The 15595-nt window shown below is 59.0% G+C and overlaps 1 protein-coding gene across 1 annotated transcript in view; it reads right to left on the bottom strand.

Annotated features, from left to right (window-relative positions):
• Positions 1–15595, bottom strand: part of RXRA (retinoid X receptor, alpha) — a 77742-nt gene that overhangs the window by 19745 nt on the left and 42402 nt on the right. Inside the window, exon 2 of the mRNA XM_006863710.1 lies at positions 1905–2170. Coding sequence (XP_006863772.1) covers positions 1905–2170 — 266 coding nt within the window. The remainder of the gene's footprint in view (positions 1–1904; positions 2171–15595) is intronic.

Below are 15595 nucleotides of genomic sequence, written 5' to 3' on the forward strand. Positions count from 1 at the left end.
TGGTGTCAGGAGGGGCTAAGAAGGGTCAGGGCACACCCCTGAGTCTGGGGCACGCACAACACACCCCACCGTCTGTCTGCTCGCTCGCCTGTCCCTGTCTGGGAGGCCGTGTGCTGCCTGCCCTTTTCCAGAAGAGGACACTAAGGCTGGGCCTGGGCAAGGCACCCAGCTACTCCTCTGCTGAGCAGTTCTCAGAAGGGGGGGTGTGCTGTAGATGGGGAAACTGAGGCTAAAGGAGGGGCAGGGCCTGTCAGGTGCCACTTAGCAAGAGCGGGACACATGCCCCTAAGTCCCTTAGTATCAGCTCACCTGGCCCCACACAGGCACCAAGAACAAAGCCAGAGGGGGCAGTCATACACACATAACCCGAAAGTCTCGGAGAAGGAACACAGGTCACTTTCCCCAGCTTGGTGTCTCCATGGAAGACAGCCCTGACTTCGGATTCCACCTCCGCCTCAACCGTCTGCCGCTGAGGGACCCCTCTGAAAACTGGGGGAGCATGGGGTCTACTCAGCATGCTCCTCCCCCCAGGATCATGTTCCGAGCACCACCTGACCCACACCATGGGCAGGCCATCTGTGAGGAGGACCCCCAGTCGGGCAGCCCACATGTGTCCGCCCCGAGATGACCCCAGGAGGCCTACAAAGACAAGGAAGGGGTACCCCAGACAAAGCGTGACCCGGGCTAACATCTGGAGGCATGAAAAAGGTACCTCAGAAAGGGGACAGCAGCAGGACACTGACCCTGAGCCTCCTGGGACTGGGGCTGTCTGTGGGTGGCTGCTCTGGGATCCTAGTTGGAGGGAACCACTGAGAATACGTGGGCAAGGATCCTGCTCTGGACAGCGGGGGAGTGTGGGGGCTGTGGAGGACGGGACCCCATCGGCAGCACCAGAAAGGTGGTCTTATTCTTTCCTCCTCCTCTTGCAAGTCCCAGCCCCAAGCATGGTGGCCTGGTCTCCTCACTCAGGGACTCCTCCTGGGCCTCTGCCCATCTCTGAGGACACACGGTGCAAAACCAGGCTCAGGCCCCATCCGTTTCCCCTTTCACGTCCTGACACTCATTTCAGTTCCTGACACAGTTCCATCGGTGCTCGCCGGGTCTCCTGGGCCCACCTCAGCGGTTCTAGTCCACACCCACCACGCCCTTCCTCCCCCAGCCCACAGCAGGCCCCCCACTGCCCGGCAGCTCAGCTGTCCTCGAGGGAAGGTGCCCAGCAAGCAAGCAATGCCCAGACCAGGGACATCACAGCCAAAGTCTGCAGTGGGAGTCCAAGTTGCCCCTTCTCTAAGACTGTCCTGTGGAGACTGGGTGAGGCCGAGACATGCCCAGGTCTGGGAGCCCCTCTGTGTGGTACTTGGCGGCTTCCCTCAACACCCAAAAACCAACACTCTCAGTGTGGTCACGTGCCGGGATTTGCCAGACTGGCTCTGGGACAGGCCAGGGGAGACAGAGGCAGACAGGCTGTTTCCAGACGCTGCTGGAATGTAGCTGTGGGTGGGCCCGCTGATCATGCTGCTGCCTCCCAGCGGTGACTCGGAAAGATGCCAGGCCCCCGCCCAGCTACATCACAAGTCAGAGAACCTCACTGGTTCCGGCAACTCGGGAGTTTGCGGTTGTGGTTTTGGGGGTGGGAGCACACCCCCTGAACTCCACCCACACCTCCATGAATATGGGGAACCTCGGGGTTTCTAACACAAGCTGCTGAAGGGAACAGCCATGGGGGCGGCGGGGGGGGGGGAACCTACGGTCTGTCCAAGAAGAGAGGCCAGGCACAGAGTACAGCAAAATGTCAGGCTGGTCAGGGATGGACAGAGGGCTGGCCAGCACAGAGTGAAACTGGAACAAACTGAGCTGGCTTCCCAACTCCCACGCCCCAACCCCAGCCCCAGCCCCAAACTCACCTGGGGGCTGCCGGCGCCAAACCCCAGGGAAGGTCCAGTGGGTACAGACATGGAGTGTGGGCCCATGGGCGAGCTGATGACCGAGAAAGGTGGACCCATGCCGTTGATCGGAGAGCTCAGGGTGCCAATGGGTGAGTGCAGCTGGCCAGGAGAGCCCAGAGGAGAACCGATGGCTGGCCCCAGGGGTGGGTGCAGGGAGGACGCTGCCATGGGCCCTCGGCCCGTTGGGGAGTTGAGAGACGATGAGTTCACCTGGGTGGAAAAGTCTAGAAGGCAAGAGGCCACAGGACGGGCTCAGAGTCGAGGTCGGAGACCCACAATCGGTCCTTTCCACCACCACCACCCCCCACACATGGGCTACAGCCCTCCCCCAAATGCCACGAACCCACCCCAATGGACACCAACAGAAGGCCAGGCAGGGTGCCCAGAGCAGCCTGGTCTCTCTGAGGCAGCTGCTGGAAACATGGTTGTCCCCTGTGGGCCCTAAGACCCCACTGAACGCTACTGTTACCCCCATTTTCAAATGGGGAAACTGAGGCTGCGTCCTTACAGCTGACCAGCACCCCAAAAGGCACCGGACCCCCTTTGGGGGAGAGCAGGGAAGGCACACAAGGACCACCCAGCACTTCCTGTTCATGCCAGGTCTGGGGAGGGGGCCAGGGCTTGTGCCAGGGGCTTCAGAGGAGGAGGACAGCCTTTTATCTCGGAGGTTTCCAGCCTCAGCCTTCCCATCTGCAAAATGGTCTTCCAGTCCACCGATAGTATTCCACACGCTCCTCAGAAGCCCAGCAGGACTAGAGCCGGCTGGTAGTGACCTTCCAAGGACACAGGTGGGCTCAGTGTCGTCATCATCCCTCACCCGAGTGTAGTGCCTGAGTGCATTCTACCTGGGACAAGGCTCACACCTGGCCCTGTGAGCCAACATCAGGGCCCCTGCTGATGCCAAGAGTCCTGCCCACACTCCATTCTCAAGTCCCCCACACCCAGAGACCCATCACGTCCATTGGGCAGCTGTGAACACTGAGTCCCTGCATGCCCAGGCTCTTCCCCAGGGAGGCACTTGGTGCTGACTGTCCTGCAGGTGAGTCGACATTGCCTACAGAGGACTCCTGTGTCTGCCTAGCCCCTTCCTGCGGCCTGCAGCCTGCCTGACACTTCTGCCGCTTTCCCTGATGGAGGACCTAGAAGGGCACCATATTCAGACCATCAATTTGCCATGACGCTACAAGGCTACAGCGGGGCAGGTGAGCCTGGCTAGTGCCCTGTCCAACCTAGGCAGAGCCTCCAGCAGAAAAGCAATGCCTCACGCAATTCTCAAAGAAGGAAATGAACTAGCAGGCGTGGAACACACAGTGGCGATGCTTACAGGTGGAGAATGGTATTGCAAACCAGCCCGATTAGTCATTAAGCTCCTGGAACTAGAATGGGTGGAATCCATGTGTGGCTGTCACCCACCTGGAGCCTGGAGGTCCCCAAGTCCAGGAGAAATCTCCAGATGGGGACTGACAAACAGAATCATGCTGATCGACGGAGTCTGTGAAGCACATTCCTAACCCTAGGTCTCATGGGATCCTCTCAAGAAGGTGATGAGACCCACAAGTCATGTCCCCAGAAATCTGCAGCTGTCCCTGGACTCTGAGCTGCCACAGGCTGGCACCCATGCCAGCAGCATCCCGTCCTGCCGCCCAGCTGCCTGGGATGAGGAGCCCTGAGCCTCTTCCCTTTCCACACCAGGTTTCCTCGCCTGGGAAACGCAGACAGGCAAGTTAGAGGAGCTGGGCTAGATGAAGAAGAGTGAGTAAGGCTCCTTAACAGCCTTCTATGTGCAGATGGTGCGAACTTGTTTGCTGAAAGCCAAGAGGACTTGAAGCACTTACTGATGAAAATGAAAGACCACCGCCTTCCGTATGGACTATTGTTGTTGTTAAGTGCTGTCGAGTCGGTTCTGACTCATAGCGACCCTGTATCAGGTTTCCCAAGTAGCAGTTGGTGAGCTTGAAATGCCGACCTTACGGTTCTCAAACCGACCTTGCAGTCCAGCACATTAACCCGCAACGCCACGCCTCAAAAAAGAAACAAAAATCCTCACAGCAGGACCGATAAGCAGCATCTTGATGAACGGATAAGGAAATTGTCAAGGGTCAGATTTCACTTGGATCCACAATCAGTGCCCATGGAAGCTGCAGTCAAGAAATCAATGCATCTATCGCATTGCGCAAGTCAGCCACAAAAGGCTTCCTGAAAGTGTTAAAGGCCAAAGATGCCACTTTGAGGACAAAGATGCCCCTGACCCAAGTCATGCTCTTTCTCCTTGCCTCATCTGCCTTTAAAGGGTGAATATCAGTAAGAAGACCAGAGAAGAAGCGGCACCTTTGGATTATAGTGTTGGAGAAGAAGATGGGGTTCCGGGAGAAAATCTGTCTTGGAAGAAGCAAACGCAAAATAGTCCTTAGAAGGGAGATTGGCAAGATCTCACCTCACATACTTTGGACATGTGATCAGGAGGAGAAAGCCTCAAGCTTGGAGAAAGCCATCAAGCTTGGTTAAGTGATGGTCAGCGACAAAGAGGAAGACTCGCAATGAGATGGAGTGGCACCAGGGCAGGAACAATGGGCACAGAGCACGGATTACGAGGTTGGTGCAGTACCGGGCAGTTTCCTTCTGTTGTGCATAGGGTTGCTGTGAGTCAGAGCCGATAGCACCTAATAACAACAACAACAACACATCCACTTGGAATGAGCAGGCTGGCATGGGACCAGGGCTGGCTCACTCCTCCTAGGAACGACCCAGAGAGGAAAGGAAGGCTTTTCTGGAGATGGGCCTGAGAACAAGAGGAGGATTTCAGGGCCTGGGAGGGGACGGACAGCTCCCACCCTCTAAGTAATCCTGGCAGGACAGGGAGGGAAGGTCTCCGGGACAGTCTCCCCCTAAGACAGCAGCGTCCCTCCAGCAGTGTCCAGGGAAGGGAGGACAGCTTTGCAGGCCCACTAACAGCACCTAAGGTTGCAGTGGGGGCCTGGCTGAGCCTGAGCCATGGGCTGGGTTGTTTGTTTGCTCTCTGCAGCAGGAAGGGGAGGGAGACGGAGGAGAGAGCTTTGGCCGGAAGGAAGGAGGGAGGGTGGGAGGCAGCTGGCCTGGCTGCCCACTGCAGACTGTACCCCAAAGTCCCCAACCCTCATCCCATGGCTTCACAGAGGAGATGGGAGCCAACCAGGAGTGGGGAAAACTGGTCGGCAAGAAAAAAAACAAGGCAACAGCGAGAGGTTCCAAAGAAGGGGGTTGGGCATGAGGGCAGCGGTCCAGCCTTCAGGAAGGTGGGCACGCACGTCCTCAGGCACAGCCCCTCCCCTGTCATCCCTGCACCCACCCTAGGCCACCAGATGGAGACGCATAGAGCGAGTGTCCACAACTGCTCCAGAATGCACGGCGATTTTGGGTCCCTGGGAGCAGCCACCCCAGGCACGGTCCAGGTTCTGCTTCCCAGCACATCCTGTTTGCACTCAGAGCTCACAGCAGACGCTTCCCCGGTGCCTGGCAACAATGTGCTAGCTGTGCTTTCTGGACACTTGCTGGCCAGGAAGAGAATGTTGACAAGGAAAGGGAGAACGTGTCAAAACACCCTGAGCCTGCAGCGCGGGGCCACCCTCCTTCACGTGCGTGCCGGCACCGCCTCTCCGGGTGCTCTGTCCCCACCAGCTGATAAGTGCAAGCTACGATAAGGCCACGTTCTTCAAAAGTCACACTTGGGACTCGCAGGCCCCCACCCCCACCCCCAGAGCTTATCTGATGCACCTGTCTCACTCCCTGGCAGGCTGGCGCCCAGGCTGCATGGAGCTGCGGACACACAGCATCCCCGCCCACCAGGGGGGCACAGAGGGGCCTGGAGGCTGCGGGGGGTGGGGGGGCTGAATGGCAACACAGAAGCATTGAAGTTTGAGCCTCCCCGCCTGTCATCTGCCTAGGAACTGTCCCATCAATGAGATCCAGAGTTTGGGGAAGATACCCTCAGAGCCACCTGGAGAACAGAGGGTGGGAAGAGATGCGGCCCAGACCCCCAGCACCCTACCCACTTACAACGACTGCTGGGTTGCAGACTGATCCCTCCCTTGCCACTCAAAGCTAGTCAGGCCTCAAACTTACTGGAGTTTGCAAATATCTGAGGAGCAGACACAAAGTCCTAGGAGCAGGGACAAGGTGCAGGGAGACTCTCTGTGCCTGGACACTGGGCAGGGAAGGGACACTGAATCAAGTTTTAAAAGGGCTCTTGTCATCCCAATTACTGCCCAGCAAACACACAGGCTACTTCTCAAGGGGTAAGTTCCCCGTGGCAGGTGGGATACAAGTAGAAATAAAATCACCACTCAGGAATGACACTCACAGGCCAGTCAAGTGATGCTGAGCTTCCTTCAGAAGGGGGAAAGGATGCCCTAACAATGCAAATTCCTGCCCAGGGCCCCCCCAGACTACACCAGCCTTCTCCAGTATGGACGGGAGAACCCCCACCAACTCCCTTCCTGCCTCTGCCTGGCAGGGGGAGGAGGCAGATGAAGGCAGGAAATGCCAGCCCGACTGTGGTGCGGGGGGGAAGCCCCCGGGTCACCAGCCCTCTCCCCAGCATTAAGGGGCCCCCCAACTCTTGAATAGACTTTCAGACGCCACCAGAGTCCCCTCTGCACCCTTCTGTGGCCCTGGGAGGCCACAGACTGGGGTCAGGTATCCAGTGGGACAGACAAGAAAGCTGAGGCCTGCTATGGATGGGGTCAGTGGAAGCCAGTAAAAAGCACGGGGTGGGCACAGATAGCCATCTACCAAAGGTCACACCAAGCAGCGGGGAGCTGGGGCAACGAGACCGCTAAGGTCGTGTGGGAAAGAAGCTGGCCAGGACCAGCCAGGCAGTGAGTGATACCCCGACAAAAAGGGGATTCGGAGCACACACATTGCCCCCCCCAATCTGCTTAGGGACTCCCCCGGAACTGAAACCTTGTAGCAGGGAGCTATCGAGCCCTTAGGAGCTTCCTGGGGCGCCTACCTCCAGCCTCCGCCTTCCGGAAGTACCAAGTACCGCTTCCCCTGCCGCCCGCCCGCTGGGGGGAGAAGTGGCAGCCAGGGCTGGGAGTGTGGTGGGGACCACGGCGAGACAGGGTTTGGGGAGCCTGCGGTGGAGGGAGGGGCAGGAAGTGTACACGGGACCCATGGGGTGAGGGATCCTCCAAAACCAGGTGGGTGGGCAGACGTGACCAACGTGCCAGCAGGGATGGGACCCTGACTGAGGGCCCTGGGAGGACAGGCCACTGTCCTGGCTAGGCCTTGGTTTTCCCCTCTAAAATGGAATGGGTTCTGTCGGGTTCTGTCTCAATCCCTGCCCGCATTCGGGAAGGGAAAGCAAGAACAGAGTCTGTGGCCCTGGACCCGGGCTGCATGATCCCCCCACCCCCCACCTCCCAGCTCACTGTCAGCTTTGGTGGCTTCAGCTGAAATTTCTGCTTCTCTGGGGTCATCCTGCCCTTTCCCAATGGCCCCAGCCCCAAAACTCGGACCCCAGTGAGTGGAGCCCGGTTCAGCTCAGTTCTCATAGGGAGTGTTGTTGTTAGGTGGTATTCAGTGGAGGGTCCATCTCACTGGCCAGACCTACGCCACGCACACAGCCGTCCCTGCTGCTGTCACTGAGTCAGTCCAGCTCGTTGGGGGTGGTCATCTTTTTCTCTGACCCTCCACCTTACCAAGCATGATGTCCTTCTCTAGGGACTGGTCCCTCGTGACAACAGGTCCCAAGTCTGTGAGCATTCTATCAGTTCCCGGTATCATCAATATTCCCCACCAACACCGTAATTCAAAGGTGCCAATTCTTCCCTGGCCTTCCTTATTCATTGGGGTCAAAATGACCCCAGTCAGAGTCCAACATGGCAGGCAGCCTTCAAGAGGTCCCCAGCTGGTGGGTCTCCTGTGATACAACAGTGAATAATTGTTATCAGGACTGATTGTGAGGGTTGGAAATGTAAAGGTAGATGTTTTATAGCAAGGAAGAGGGTGATTAACTTTCTAGTCTAGGAGCGGAGGTCCCTGGGACCATCAAGGGAGAAGAGCTGAGAGCGGGACCCTACCCAAAAAAGTAGTGACGCCAGAGATGGAGGCAGAGATGATGACGTGGAGAGATGGGGCGGCTGGAGACTTTAGACACAGAGAGGGAGAGGGGCTGTGTGCTGACAACTAGGGGGCAGGCTTATAGGATATACCCTTTGGTTGGTTGATGATGCATGGAGGGCATTGTAACCATGGCAATGAAACGATATATGACAGAAAAAAAAAGAGGTCCCCATCTGACCAGAGAATCCTAGCCCGTCCCTCAGCCAGTCACTAGCCCCTTGGCCTACAAGACTAACGGCTCCAGCCCCTCACTACTCGGGAGTCACGTTCCCAGCCCAGTTCTGAATGGGGAGGTGGCCAGTCAAAGATGAAAAACTAGTCACATGCCCATCTCCTCCACCGCCCAGAACTGGCCTGAAGGGACTTCATCTTGCTTGGGCCCATGAGCACCGGCAGTCTTACACGCCGCGGTTCTCCGCACCACAGCCTACCCTGCAGCCTGGAAGACGGGGTACCCCAGGCACCCAACTCTCAGGAGTAATCCAGGGAGTCTGTCCAGTAATGTCCTAGTCCCTTCCAAGAGGTCAGGGCCCAGTCTCCATGGGATCATGAGACCCAAGCCCGCTCGGACCTTCTGGGAATCTGGAATCCAAAATCCCCTTTTGTGGAGTCCGGGTGCGGTGCCCACAGCCTCCCAGGGCCCAGCACTGGGCCTCAAGGTCAGTTTGAACAGCAAGGTGGGCATCCGCTCCTCAGAAACCCTATACATACGGGGCCATTATGACTCTGAACTGACTCGACAGCACTTAATATCAACAACAACCCCGCCCACACCAGAGGCCAGTGGGGGCTCGGCTCCCCCACCCCCACACCTGACCAGCTGGCGAGCACCTTGGTGGCAGTGACCTCATTCAGTTCCCCCTGAGTCCACCCTATCCACACCACTGGAGGAGGGCTGGTCGGGGCAGGGGTCTGTGGAGCAACAGCGGTGGTGATGGTCAGGGTTGCTGTCACGTGACGACTTAGTCTGCAGCGGAACAAAGGCCTGGTCCTCGGGCTTCCCACTCAGGAGACCCCAGCTCAGACCCTCAGTCCAGGGATATGCCCCGGGGGGCCACCGAGGGTGTAAACAGAATAACATGGACAAGCAGCAGTGACCACACCCTTGACAGACAGACGCTGACCGCATTCTACCCCAAGTGGTAAATGAACAGACAACACTGGACTCCACTGGCCGTCCACACAGGCAGGGAAGGGGTACCCACACTGCTGGAGCCTAGTCACCACAGTAGGAAGTGGCCAGGAGGGCCGGCCAACCTCCCAGAGGCCCCGGAGAGCAGGCTGAGGGAGAGTGTTGCTCACTGGGGCACCAGGGACCCCAAAGTCCACCAAGAAGACCAAACTTGCTACCCCTACTCCCAATTCTGGCAGCACCATGGGGACAGGGTCACCACCCTGGGGCTGCAGGGTGACCAGGTGTGAGGAGCAGCTCTGCCCAAGCCCAAGAGCACAGAGAGGAAACGGAGCCACAGCACAAGCGCCATACCCTTCACAGCTGTGTCCACCATCCTCCCAGACCAGCCTGCTGCATCGGGGGAGGCCCTCAGGAGGGAGGCCCAGGGTCTTCACAGACACCCCAAATGTGGTTCTCGTATCTCCCACCCCAACCCCGGCACACGGTGCCAGAGACAGCAGGACACGGAGACCCAGCAAGGCCCTGCAGCTGCTGATCCACACAGGGGGGGGCAATACCTTAATCTAAGAAGTCCTGGCCCCCTCCTCAGACAGCCTCACTGTCTGACTCCTCCACCCTCCAGGGGTGCGTGGGGGATCAGAGGGGCAAGGTGAAATCACCCCTCCACAATGCTCCCTCAAGCACGCCCCCAGAGGAGCCGCTGCCCTCGGGACCACTCACCAAGGATGCTGCCCGGGGAGACACGGGGGAGGGGGGCAGGAGTAGCCCTCCAGGCCTCCCGGAGCCCAGTGGGAAAAGTGTGACAAAGAGGTCTGTACAGGCCCCACCCATGATGCACCCCACATCTCTGCAAAATGGAGACCCTGGTGCCCAAGGGTGACGCCCCTGAAAACCGCAGCCTCAACGGTGTAACCAATATCCCTGCAGAAGGCAGACCCCCACGTCGGCCCCAGGCCAGCATCCTGTTCTACCAAAGGGAGGAGGTCTGGAAGGAAAGGGGGACTCGGTACCCCATTCTGCAGGAGTTGGGCCTGGGACCCCGCACAATGACCCTCCACCTTGGGCAGACTGGAGGGTGCTCACCTCTGCCGGCTGGGCTCCATCCCTAGAACCGTGCTGACACCACAGGCCCCGGAGGGGAATTCCTGTGAAATCCCCCCTCAGAGGCCCAGCGGGGCCCCAGGAGGAGGCTGGGGGCTGCGGGCGGAGGGGTGGTTTCTCTTTAACAACAAGCACTTTCAGTTTGAACCATGCTGTCTGCACTCTGTCGTGGAAATCACATTCCCACCTCCACGGTTTCCTGTGACGGCCACATACCGCCTGCCTATGGGAGTGCGGGGGGACCAGTGGACCGCAATGGTCAGCTGCAGAGGGGACCTTTCCATGGCCACACTGCCGCTGGGCAGACCTTCCGGGCATGGGTGGCTCAAGGATGAGGGTGGCAGGGCAAGGCTACCAGGGTCCTCCCACACTGTGGATACCAGCACCCCTAGGGACCCTGCCCCTAGCTCAGGGGCCCACCCATCCCAGCCCTGAGTCAGCAGTGGTGCCCTGGCTGGGGGCTTGGCCTCCGCAGACGAGGGGGAACAGAACCTCACCTATGATACAGACTGAAAACAAAGCACCTACTCTCCACGCCCACAAAGATCACGAGGCAAAGTGAAAAGGTCTGGTCAACTCCAAACCTCCCTCAATCCAGAGAAGCTACCCACCCCACACCCTATGCCCACTCCCCAGACGCCCGAACGCAGTACCCACTGCCTCAGTTTACACAGAGTCCAAACATACCGCTCCCTAACTCCCAGAGAGCAAAGATACAGAAACACCCATTGAACATGGATGGACAGTAAGGCCCAACTCAGACCCCACCCGAGGTGGACGTGTGCCACAAGTGGGGATCCTAGGTTCCCAATTCACCTACAAGGAGGCTGTCAGCTGTGTCGCGAGGTGTGGAGAACGCCCGACACTGCAATACCACAGTGCACCCCCACCTCCAAGGATAGCCACATACAAGCCACTGAGGGCCCTACCCCCAGTCCAGGCAGATGCTAACTAGTTAGCCTGTGATTTCAGGCCACCGTGGCCACCACAGGTGAGTACAGTTAGCACCATGCCTACATAGCTTGCAGAGGACAACAAGACTCAGGCCCAAGGAGGTCTGTCAGCGTTACCGCCAAGCGGGGGACAGGTATGAATGCAGGCCCCCCCCCCCAGGTCACCTCCTCAAAGGAAAACAAAACCCAAGAGCCAACACGTGGCTGACAAGACGATGGGGTCTTCCAAAAGCTCAAAAACACAGACCTGGAATGACTGGAGCGGGCAAAGCTGGTCCCTGCGTGGCTGGGGCCATGAGTGGCCAAGGGCTTGTCCCTCAGTGGGCTTCAGAGGAGGGAGACTCGGATCAGCCAGGGCTGAAGGCCAGGGTCCCCAGCCAAGGGCAGCAAGTGAGGCACCAGAGTGTGAAGGGTTAAACATTAAAAACTATAAATACTGCTTAAAAAGCGTGGTCTGTCCAGGGGGCAGAAGCCAGCCCCGCATAGCCAGATCTGGTTAGAAGCCCTCCCTGGCTTCACGTCTGCGGCTCAGCGTCCGCGGGAACTCGGGCACAGAGGTGGCTGACCCTCTCAGGGGGTCTGTGAGGGAAAGGAGAATTGCAGGAAGAAATGGCCTTGTACCCTTAAAACAGGGCCAGGAGGGGTGGGACCCTGGGTGGGCAGGCTTCATGCCCAGACCTCCATCAGCAGGGCACAGTGGACACTGGCCTCCTTAGGTGGAAACCCTCTGTGACCACAGTGAGGGTCCCATGCCCAGAGGCCAACCCCAAGTCCAGACTCCTCACCTGCCACCCGAGTCCTTCCCACTGTCCTCCCATGACACAGCATACCCGGGACCCTCTCAGAGCTGGCCCTCACCTGCAGGCCACCTGCTGTCCCCCACCTGCCAGGGCAGGCCACCACCTGAGAGTGAGGACAGCAGGTGCAGTCGCATGGTCAGATCCCACCATGGGGGTGGCCCCGGTCCCCGCAGTGCCCGGCCCGCAGGCGCGGGCTCCCACAGCCTCCAGGGAAGCAGTGTGGCGGCTCAGGACACAGGAAGGAACCAAGCGGCCGAGTCCCAGGCGAGGCGGCTGGTGTGCACTGCCCAGCGGCCGAGTTCCCCTTTGTCAAGACCCGCCCGGCCTGCCAGCCTCACCCAGACACCTGTGACCACAAGTAGCTCCCATTGGCCGAACCCGGGAGCTTCTGGGAAGAGGACAAGGACCCGGCCTCATTTCCTCAATCCACAGATGTGCAGCCGGTGGGACCACCCTTCAGAGACTGAGGGGACGAGAAGCCAAGCTGGTCGCCTGGGGCTGAGCCCACCACCCCACCAAAGTGCTAAGCTGGTCCCGGGCCTGCCCAATAAGCTTGTGGCCTGGCGAGGGGAAGAGCCACGTGCAGACTTCTCAGGACTCACCTCTCCCAGCTCCCACCTATGTACCAGCAGGAGCCTGGGAGCGGGGACTGCGAGGGATGGGCAGCAGGGGGCTGAACACAACACAAGGGGAAGGCCCACATCAAAAGAAGGTGTGGGGTCCACAACAGAGAGTCCCCACATTAGCAGGGGCAGAGATGGGGGGGCCCTGAATGCAGAGAAGCAAAACGGAGACCTAGGCCCCAGATGGTGGAGCCCAAACCAGACTGATGTCGGATCTACAGGACCAACATGGACGGAGAGACTTGTCCACCTTCAGCCACACACCAGGGCCCTTCCTCTGGACACAGATTCCTTTCATAGTCTATCAGCCAGTGTGGGCAGTATGAGTGGGCACAGGTGAGGCACACGCCTTGGCTCACAAGTGGGGGTCCTCAGTCCCTACCCTAAAAGCCCCTAGACCTAACCAGCTCTGTCCACGTCAGGCCGCTGCCAGGCCTGGGGGACTTCCTGCCACCTGCCAGGAGCAATGTTGGGGGCATGCTACTCTGATGTCACCAGGTCTGGGTAACCCCGCAGTCTGCACAGGGTCCATGTTCCAGGGATGGTCACTGCAACCCAGCCACACCCCACACACCATCCACCATCTGCTCATGCTGCACTTGTCCCCTGGGACCCCAGTGGCTAGGGAACGCATGGCAGGTCCCCCACCCCACCCCATAAAGGTCCACACCACTGGAACTTCTAGATACCCAAGTCCCAGGCCTCCCCCTACACCCAGGATTATCCTGTGCTCTCTCATGCTCACCCTCAAAGCACTGCACATCTCCCACCTCCACCAGGGTTCTCGGGACCCCATGCCACACACGACAGAGCAGACCCCATGAACACCTGCCCAACACGGGGCTCAGAAGAGATGAGGGAGTTACCCTTCGGAGTGGAGGGGTCCAGGCTCCAGTTCTGTCTTTATCCAGCCTGGACTCTAGACCTTGCAACTCCCAAAGCTGATTCTAGCAAGACCCTGGCCTACAGACCCCATTCCTCTAACCTTCCCTTCTGTCTACACAGCTAGTTCAGGGCCCAGGGCCACACCTGGGCCAGCTCATGCAGGGAGGAGGGCATGACCAAGTCCTGCCCAGTCCGAGTCTTTATCCACAACAGGCAAGTCAAGCCAACTCAGCTGTGGCTGGTGGTGAACCGTGACCCCTAGATCTTCCTCAGCTGCCGGAGGGCCTGTGCCCCGGGGTGGGGCAGGGAGGAGGCAGTGAGGTGTCTGTGGAATCCTCTTGGCCCTCAGCCCACAGAACCGGTTCACTGGGACCCAACCAGCCTCACCGCCTGCCAACGAGGCCCTGAGTCCCCGGGCAACAAAGAAGAGGCAGCGCTGGTCCCCAAGGCTGGGATTCAGCCCCACAGTGGGCAGAGGCCTGGCCAGGACCCAGGGGTTCCTTCTCACTCAAATTCACCTCCTCCTCCACTGGGCCCAGCACTGGCTGGCAGACAGGGGCTCGTCCTGAGCAACGGGCTGGGCCCCTCAGTCCCCACATAACAATCCCCCACAGCTTCCTCCTCCCCACAGAGGTCCAGCCAGGCCCCACACTGGGCAGACCCACCGTCAGCAGGTGCCAAGAATGCAGCAGGCATGGAGCCCGGATTGATGAAGAACAGTGACAAGCACATAGGTGCCCCTCTGAGGTGGGCACAGACACAGGGTCCCACGGATGGATCTGCCACACTCAGCCATGATGACACCGTTCCCACCATAGAAATTGGCAACCACCACAGATGAGCTCCCTCCCCCCAGAGCCAGTTTCCCCCACCCCTCACCCCAGAACCCCAAGTCCACAGACCTCCATCCAAGCTCAAGGGGCATCTGCTGGCCAACGAGGCCTCCTGCCCTCCCCCGGCCTCCCCCTGGCTGGGACCCTCCAGAGCCAGTCAGAAGGCAGGCACAGCACCACAAACCGGTACTGGCCGATGAAGGCAGGTTCAAGGCTCACTGACACCTTGGGGTCACACCCCAACCTGACACAGGAGCTGGGGGATCTCCACATCAAGATCACAGTCCCGGGGCCACCTCAGGAAGGGCTGACCACTACATGAGACCAGGGGTGAACCCCAGACGACTTTCATCAGCTGTCCCTGAGCACTCAGGGTCTGGCACACCCTCTGCCCACTCGCCACCGTGCCCGTGTTCTCACCCAGCTTGGGCTGGTGAGGACCCCGGGCCCCTCACTAATTCAGGGTGTCACCGCCAAAGCGGCTGACTAGAGACATCCCCAAAGACGGGCACAGCCACGAGGTCCTGAAACCACCAGCAGGTCTCCAGTGCCTACTTGTTGTGTCACTATCTGGGGTCCCACAGGCCAGCCCCCCTCCTCAGAGCACACGCCCTCTCAGCTCCTGCCCCAAACACCTCCTCCAAGGAGCCCTCCCTGCCCCTGGCAGGCAGAGTCAAGGCTGGGCACCCCACCCATTGTGGAGCCACCTGCCTCCTGCCTCCGGGCCACCCTCCTGAGCCCAGGGCTCAGCTCTCTCTCTGGCAAAGGTGAACCTTGAGGGGACTCACAGCAGGCGGGAGCCCATGGCCATTAGGAGATGGCTGTGGCTCGAAGCCCCTTCCTCTGGCCTCAGACCATCCCAGGCCCAATGAATTGTTGTTGTTGTTAGGTGCCATTGAGTCGGCACCGATTCATAGAGAACTTATGCACAACAGAATGAAACACTGCCCGATCCTAGGCCAACCTCACAACTGTTGCCATGCTCGAGTCCATCAATGCTGCCACTTGGCCAATCCATCTTTTTCTCTGACCCTCCACCTTACCAAACATGATATCCTTCGCCAGTGACTGGTCCCTCCTGACAATATGTCCCAAATATGAGAGACAAACTTTGGCCATCCTGGCCTCCAAGGAGCACTCTGGCTGCACTTCTTCCTAAACAGATCTATTGGTTCTTTTGGCAGTCCATGGCACTTTCAGTATTCTCCTCCAACACC

Source organism: Chrysochloris asiatica, unplaced genomic scaffold (genome assembly GCF_000296735.1).
Source record: "Chrysochloris asiatica unplaced genomic scaffold, ChrAsi1.0 scaffold00056, whole genome shotgun sequence".
Classification (NCBI taxonomy): domain Eukaryota; kingdom Metazoa; phylum Chordata; class Mammalia; order Afrosoricida; family Chrysochloridae; genus Chrysochloris; species Chrysochloris asiatica.